Source organism: Octodon degus, unplaced genomic scaffold, assembly GCF_000260255.1.
Source record: "Octodon degus isolate 3935 unplaced genomic scaffold, OctDeg1.0 scaffold00023, whole genome shotgun sequence".
Taxonomy (NCBI): Eukaryota; Metazoa; Chordata; class Mammalia; order Rodentia; family Octodontidae; genus Octodon; species Octodon degus.
This window is the reverse complement of record NW_004524599.1, coordinates 11,415,862-11,423,707: the sequence shown is the minus strand read 5'-3', so window position 1 is coordinate 11,423,707 and position 7,846 is coordinate 11,415,862. Positions and strand designations below refer to the sequence as shown.

At 51.1% G+C, this 7,846-nt stretch overlaps 1 protein-coding gene across 3 annotated transcripts in view; it reads left to right on the top strand.

Annotated features, from left to right (window-relative positions):
- Positions 1 to 2,031: 2,031 nt before the first annotated feature.
- The window catches only part of Dsp (desmoplakin), a 48,918-nt gene continuing 43,103 nt past the window's right edge, over positions 2,032 to 7,846 (top strand). The window contains exon 1 of one of the 3 annotated variants that reach the window (XM_004628377.3): positions 2,032 to 2,495. In XM_004628377.3, coding sequence (XP_004628434.1) covers positions 2,311 to 2,495 — 185 coding nt within the window. In that variant the 5' untranslated portion in view covers positions 2,032 to 2,310. Of the gene's footprint in view, positions 2,496 to 2,653; positions 2,950 to 7,846 lie in introns of those variants that run through there. The other 2 variants (XM_004628378.2, XM_023712150.1) reach the window with 2 other exon arrangements.

The window sequence follows — 7,846 nt, the reverse complement described above, 5'->3', positions numbered from 1 at the left end:
TCAGATGGCCCTGGCCCCGCACTAGCTGTCTTGGCTGAACTGGGCTTTCTTCTCTGGGAAGGGTTCCTGTGTGTATGTTACTTTAAAAAAGAATCCTTTGCTCGAGTCCATGTGGCCCTTTCTTCTTCTCTGCAGTACAGGGAACTGAACCCAGGGGCTCTGGTGTATTGAGCAAGTACTCTTACCAGCGACAGCCCCAGCTCTTTTAAGTTTTTCATTTTGAGCCAGGGTCTCCTGGAATTGCTGACTGGCCTCCAACTTGTGATCCTCTTGCCTCAGCCTCAGGAGGTGCTGGGAATATGGCTATGCACTACCATGTCTGTCCCTTCTGGCCTTTTTATTATACATTATTGCAATAAAAAAGGGAGCACAACCTAATTGTTCAAATCGAAGTTTAACTCCAACATTGTTAAGGACCATGGCTGTACTGTCTTTGTCATTTGCCAGGTCTTGTGCTGTCTCTTTGGTATCATAGGTTATGATCATTTGCTTCACAAATGAGGAGCAAAGAGGGAAAACAGATTTTGTGCATTACTTACTAGTACCCTGAAGCGACTTTTTTCCTTGATGACCACTGGACATGACATGAGGCTGACTTCTGGCCTGACTGTGTCAGAAGGAACTGTTTCTGCATCAGTGTGGTCTAATCCCTGGAACAATCATGCAATCACATTAGCCTCTATTAAAAATAGGAGGAAGTAGAGACCGTGATGAGAATTATGGCAGGGGCTAACCGTGATGAACTTTTATGTCACTATATTTTTGATTCCTTGTACTTAAGTTGGTTAGCTCTGGCTCCCCGAGAGGAAAAAGAGTGAGATGTTTTGTCAAAGGTGGTGTGTAAAAGGTTGAGGGGTCACAGCACGTGCAGATATTGGAAATGCACAAAACTTTCCCGCACTCTTTGGAATATGCAAATATAATTTGATATTTGTATTTTGGTTTTTTTTCAATTCATAAACACTTTGGAACTACATTGTAAAGTAAGATGTCTGGCATCGTTTGGGAAAATGAGAACTATTTAATGTATAGGTGGTGTTTATGAAAGAGTAGTTTGACAGCTTTCCAAATTATAGAGATGTTTATGGGTGGTGTGACCAGGTCTATCTCTAAACCCAGTTCTGGGAGACCATGTAGTTAACACTTGCTGGCTGTCGGGAGTGGTGCAGTCACTCATTTGCAACAAGCAGCATCTCAAGCAGGTCTGGGCCACTGCTCCAGCCAAGAATTTCACCTCTCAAAAGGGCCTGGTCTCTGGAGAAGGTGGTGGTGGTGGGGCGAACCCGACAAGCAAGCCCGAGGATCTTTTACATCTGGAAACAGCCTCGAGGTGGAAGCCTTTCCTTTCCTTTTTTTTTTTTTCCAGAACTGGGGATTGAACTCAGGTGCTTGGGCTTGCCAGGCAAGTGCTTATTCAACTGAGCCATCTCCCCAGCCCCTCCTTTCCAATTTCTTGTGAAAATTATCCTCAAGAGTGGAGACAGGGCTGGGATGTGGTGTGAGGTTGCAATTTCCCTCCCCAGAACAGCAACTAAATAAATTGTGCAGCTTGCATTTGTACGCTATCACCCCTCCCCCCGTTTTTTTTGTTTTTTAAAAAAAGGTCTTTAATTTTCCTTTTCATGCCAAAGAAATTTCTGGTGATGACTTTCCCAGAGAGTGGTGGCGCTCTGTAAAAAGTTTTTCTGTGTCAGAAATCGGATTTCTGGAAAATTTTCTTGATTACTAGAATAACAACAACAACAGCCACCTCAAAGTCCCCAAGCAACCCCTCATGGTTATTCTAAACATTTTCTTTTCAGTTGTGTTCTTATCCAAAATTTGGTTGGCAGCGTTTGGAGGAGGGAGCCAAAGGAAACATTTAATAAGTAATTGTCCAATCTAGTGACCCTGGCGTCGGGTTTGCTTTCGCCCTGGGGACCCAGCGAGTCACTGAGATCGCCCGCTCTCCCGGCCCGGCCCGGGCGTCCCCACCCCCGTCCCGCCGTCCCCGGGCTGCTGTAGTGCAGGGCGGAGTCCGGCCGGCGGGCGCAGGTGGGGAGGGGCGGCCGAGCAAGCGCGTCGGTGACACCCGCGGCCGCACCCCGCCCTGGGAAGAAGCGGCCAGGTGTGGCCTCCGCAGGGTGCCAGCGGGGAGGAGACTGCGCCCCCGCGACCAACACCAACACCCAGCTGCGGCCCGGCCGCTGTGCGCGCTCGCCGCCCTCCGAGCCGCAGCTCCTCTCGCGCCCCGGCCCGGCCGTCGCGTCCTGGTCCCCCTCCGCCGCCCCTCGCTTATGCCTCGGCGCTGAGCGCTCCCAGGCCGCCGACATGAGCTGCAACGGAGGCTCCCACCCGCGTCTCAACACGCTGGGCCGCATGACGCGCGCCGAGTCCGGGCCCGACCTGCGCGACCTGCGCGACCTGCGCTGCGACGCCACCTGCGGCGGGGGCACCAGCCGGACCTACTACTCGCGGCGCTGTGCGGTCAACGACCAGAATTCGGACGGCTACGGGTGGGTACGGCGGCGCGCGGAAACCGGGTCTGCAGCGCGGGTGCAGAGGACGCGCGGAGCGAGACAGCCCCTGGTTCCCCGCGCCTGGCGTGGGTGGGGGTGGCGCGGCGCCCCGGCGGCACCTTCCTCGCGGTGACCCCGTCCCGCCGACGTCCGCTCCGCAGCTGCGGGGCCCTGGCTGCGCTGCGCTCGGCGTGCTCTGGCCCGGCCGTGGTCGCCTTTGTCCTGGCCGGCTGCTGGAAGGCGGGCGACCCAACTTTGCAACTGCAGTCTGAGCAAATCTACACAAGTTGGGGGCCGAGGTGGGCGGGAGTCGGGGCTCGTCGACTCGCCCCACATTCTTGATCACCTGAAGACCACGACCGCAGTGGCGCCGGAGCTCCTCTGCCACCGGAGAGCGTTCGTGTCCAGGCGGCGCGGCGCCGCGCGGGGTCCCAACTGAAGGAGGCCCCGCGTGGGTACCCCTAGAGTCCCCTCAATTCAGCTCCTCCGCAGGGGCGGCCCCTGGGATACGCATCGGCTAGGGCCCTCCTGCCCCCTCCGGGTGGCAGCGCCCTAGCTGGGCGGCGAGACCACCTGTGGCTCCGCGCCCGGCAGCCTGGGAGGGACGCGCCCGGCATCTGGCCCCCAGCCTGCAAGCAGACCGCGCGGGTGGGCTGGGGCTGGGGACGGCGGCGCCCTGGGGGCGGAGGAGGGGCTGGATTTCCTCCTGCATTCACCGCGGAAAAGGGCCGAAGGGGCTTTGCGGTGGAGCGGGAAGATAAAAAAACCGTTTCAATTATGTCGGCTGAGCTGGACTCTGTGTGCCACGTGACCCGGGAGAAGGAGCCCTCGCCCCATTTCCCCTGGGCTTTTGGAAAGAGGCCAGAGCTCCCAGACCTCAGCGACTGGGCTTTGTGGCCTTGGGCTGGGGTGGGCCACCTGAGCACACTGGCCGGGTTTTGTTTTGCAAGCAGTTTTGAAGGCAGGCACTGCGCAAGTTGCAACCTGCTTTCTGCTTAGATTGATTTATTTCTGGAGCATCCTGATCATTTATTCATTCTTTTTTCCCCACTCCTTTTTTCAGTCTCTCTCAGTCTCTCTCTCTCTCTCTCTCTCTCTCTCTCTCTCTCTCTCTCTCTCTAGCGAAGAACTGTTTTAATTGTGGTGCTCTTTTGTTTTCTGAATGGTACGTGCCCGGGGATTTCCGTGAAAAAATGTACCAAGTAATAAGAGGCAAAAACTTGGGTTTTTAGGTTTATTTCAAAATCTTATCAGCTTTTAAAATGGAAACTTACTTTTCTGTCGCAATCTTCCGGGATTTGGGAAGCACATTCTTTGAAATTTGTGGATCATATCCTGTCTAAATCCAAATTAGACTATTAAGCAGTCTTTAGTAACTTTTCATCCACATTTTATATGGACCAAATATTTATTAATAGGAGGGTTTGATAGGTTCCTATTAGCCTAGATTTATTTGTTTATTTTTTGGCGGCCCTAGGGATTGAACTTAGGACCCGGGGCTTGCCAGGCAGGCGCTTATTCTACTGAGCTATCTCCCTGGCCCCTAGATTTATTATTACTATTTTTCTTTGCGGTGGTGTGGATTAAACCCAGGGCCTCTTAGTTGCTAGGCAAGTGCTGTGTCACTGAGCTACACCCCAACCTTCTCTTCTCTGCTTTAGAATGGATTCAAACGTCTTCACGGAGTGTTTCACTCCTTTGGCTTTCTGTATATTTTGTGGAGAGACAAAATTTTATTTTATTTTTGCGGAACTGGGGATTGAACTCAGGCCGTTGCGCTTGCCAGAGAAGTGCTTATTCTACTGAGCTATCTGCCCGGCCCGAGAGACAAAATTTTAGTTAATTCATTTACAGGGTAATGGACTGCGCGAAGATCCATATTTTTCTAGGCTTCCTCACTCACGCATTCGGTTTGCGGGCGGCTTCGTGCGTGTTCTTCCGCCGTGTAATGTGTCACAGTTCTGTCTTTGCAGCCAAAAAGTGTGTTGATGAATTTGTTGAGTTGTGCTTCGCTCTGGGAAGGGAAAAGGACCCAGCCGAGGTGGAGGAGGCTCCTGAGCGCACTGCGCGCATTTTTTGTGTCCCCACTCCCCCCGCGTGGGACTTTCCCCCCAAGTCATCCTGCCTGGAGCGACACTGTCGCCCCGCGAGAGCCCCTGTGTGCTGCTGACTGCTGCATTTTCCGAAACTCCTGGCGACTGCTGCAGTCAGAGCGGGCGCCCCTACCTGTTTTTCCGGTGCTGTGGTTTGTGCGTGGGGATCTGCTTGCCCTTGGCGAGCACTTAGAAGTAGGAGGCCCTCTTTGCTTCTGCTTAATGAATGATGATGAAGGCTTTAATCAGTACTTTTATCATCACAAGATTTCTTCTAAACAACAACAAAACATTTTTGGTGGGAATGGACAGAATCGAAAAAAAATCAGTGTAAAAACTATGGCTGAATTTAAAGTTTATTTCAGACACTGCTACTTGATGGGCAGAATGAGAGTGTTTGTCGTGGAAATGAGCAGTCCTTTTGTAAACAAATTTGAGACTCTTGAAGGGCTCCGATCTTGTTTTCCTTTTTAAATGACTTTAAGCCTGTGGGGTCTGTTCTCTGCATCACTATCACTTGTCCTTTTGTAGGATGGCGATAGGGTCGCTTATATTGTCATTCCGACTTCCCCGGCCCTACCTGTCCTGTAGGTCCTTATTTTAGGTTGGGTAGGCTTTACAATTCCTTCATTTCACTGCTTCTTCTGTTCTATTTAATTTTATCTTTTGATGTTTGGTAACTGTCACACATTTGATAATATAAAAGGCATAATTTTGCAGATGTACATTTTGAGTGTTTCTTGTGAAACACTTTGAGTGTATGGGCCACTGTATTAATACTATTTTCCATTAAAGCAGGCTTTCTCTCATTTTATTCTTGCCTCTGAAACATTGCCAGTCTGTCCTGAAATTTGTCACCAATGTAACCAAGCCCGACAGTCCTTTCACCAGCATGTGGATTTTGTAGAAGGATTAAAAGCAGAACATGGTCATTAACCTTCAGAAATGTGTGGTTATAACGTGAAAGCTTACTTTTCTCCAGATCTCACGATACTTAAACCAAAATAGGTAAAGTTCTTTCCCAGCATGCAGCGGTCCTCTGGATTTAGTGCCTATTATCCAAACTCAACTTAAGCCAAAAGGCCTGTGGGACACTGGCCCTGAATTTTAGGACAGAAAGGACACTACAGTTCCCCCAGCCCACAGAAACCCTTCTTGTCCCCAGTGAGATGGACGTCTCAGACCTGCCCAGGACTCCAGGGCCTCCTCAGCTGCTTGGCCTGAGAACCCAGGGATCCTCACCTAGTCAGCTCTGTGCCTTCACAGCTCAGTTTGCAGGCGGGACATGGGGACAGTGTCCCCAGCTCTGTTTTCTCATTTCCTTAGCTTTTGCTGGGCGCCTGCTGTGGGCGTGTGCAGGGAGCTGAGGAAATCAAGGTGAAAAGAGACAGGAGTGTGGGCTCCATGCGCTAAGCAGGGGTAGGGCTGGGCGTGGCCCAGTCACTGAGCGCTTGCCTGGCAAGGGCAGGGCCCTGCGCCTGATTCCAGCACCACCCAAGAGAAAATGTTGCTGGGCTGGCCCAGGCTAGACGAGCAGTGAGGCCCTGGGAACAGCACATGCAAGCCGTGGAGCTGAGTGAGACCGGGGAGCATTTTCACTGGCCAGCACGGATGGGAATGGACGTGGATGGGAGTTGAGGAAAGTGAGAAGCTCCTCGGGGCCGGGCAGATAGCTCAGTAGGATAAGCGCTTGCCTGGCAAGTGCAAGAGCTTGAGTTCAATCCCCGGTTCTGAAAAAAAAAGATAGAAGATCCAGGATCCAAGGAGTGGGCTCCTTTTTGAGCTGGAAGCAGACAGGAGCAAGGAGCAAGGGTGTTGGAAAGCCACAGAGGGACATTTGCAGTTATTAAAGTGGGATAAATTGTATATTTTATAAAAACTCAGACCCACCATTACTAGTGGTCGCCATCACCTGGCAGACACCTGTGGGGGTCCAGCTGTGTGTGATGTCGAGCCTGGAAACAAGCGTCCCAGTTCCCAGCAGGGAATGCTCACCAGCGGACACTACAGCCGGGAAGTGGTGGAGCTGGGTTTGGACCCAGGCTACCCCATGGCCCGAGGGAAAGCAAATGTTGGAATTCTTCTATTCTTCCTGTAAACTCTTTACTAGCTAGAGAGGTTTTAACTTTCTTTTAGCCTGTGACAGCTCCGACTCTGCACTCTTGTGAAAATACGTGTTTAATTAATTGATTTTATGTATTTGGTAGAGGGTCTCACTACACAGCTCGGACTCATAGTGATCCTCCTGTTTTCAGCCTCCCCAGCACTGGGATTACAGGTGTGCGCCACCATGCCTGGTCTCGGTGGCCAGCTCAGAGCACCTGGGGACAGGGCCGGTGGCATGTGTTGCCTGGGATTGAACCCCAGTCCCTGTGGTTGCTTAAGCAGGTGCTTAGTCCACTGAGCTATCTTGTTGGCCCTCCTGTGAAATATTTATGTATTTCAAAACCATTATTTTCTGCGACTGATCTTGTAAGGCTTCTGTCTGCTCAGGAATAAAACACCCATATGATTCTGTGATAAGGAGGTGATCCTTGATTCTGAATTATCCTGATTTAATTGTTATTTAATGGGACAAACCTGCTCTGAATACTAGTTAATTTTTTTCTCCAAACATAGGCAGGGTTTCATTGTTCAGGGGGTGGGGCTATTTTGGGAAGAAAAAAAAAAAATCTCCTGATTCTCCTGATGCCGCAATGCTGACTTTTTCTGGTGCAGCAAAGGAGGGGTTGGGTGTGACTCAGGGAGTGTGCCTTGACACTCAGAGAACCAGTCTTTCCACAGGAGAGGGTTCCAGAAGGTTCTAGAAGATTCTAGCACTTCAGTGCTCAGTTCTCCCCTTCTCCCCTGCTTTTCTTTTTTTCCCTTCCCCTAGCCTGGGCCCAGGGGTCCTGACTCAGATACAGTTCTGATGTTGAAGCCACAAGCCTGTGGCTTCCAATCCCAGACGGTGAGCCAACCATTTGAAATGCTATTCTGTTGAAGGCTGCTGTTGGTAGTGCAGCCAGGCACGGGGGTTGGAAGGGTCCACGTCCTTCAACACCTCATGTACATTTTAAATAAATGGGGGCTGTTTAATGAGAAAGTGCAGCAAACAGATTGAAGATTTTGCTGGGAAATAAAGTTCTTTTTTTCTTTTTTCCAAATTATTTATTTATTTATGTGTGTGTGGCCAGCTCAGCCCACCAGGGGGCGGGGCTGGCTGGCATGTGGTGCTGGGGGATTGAACCGCGGTCCCTGTGCTTTGCTTAGCTT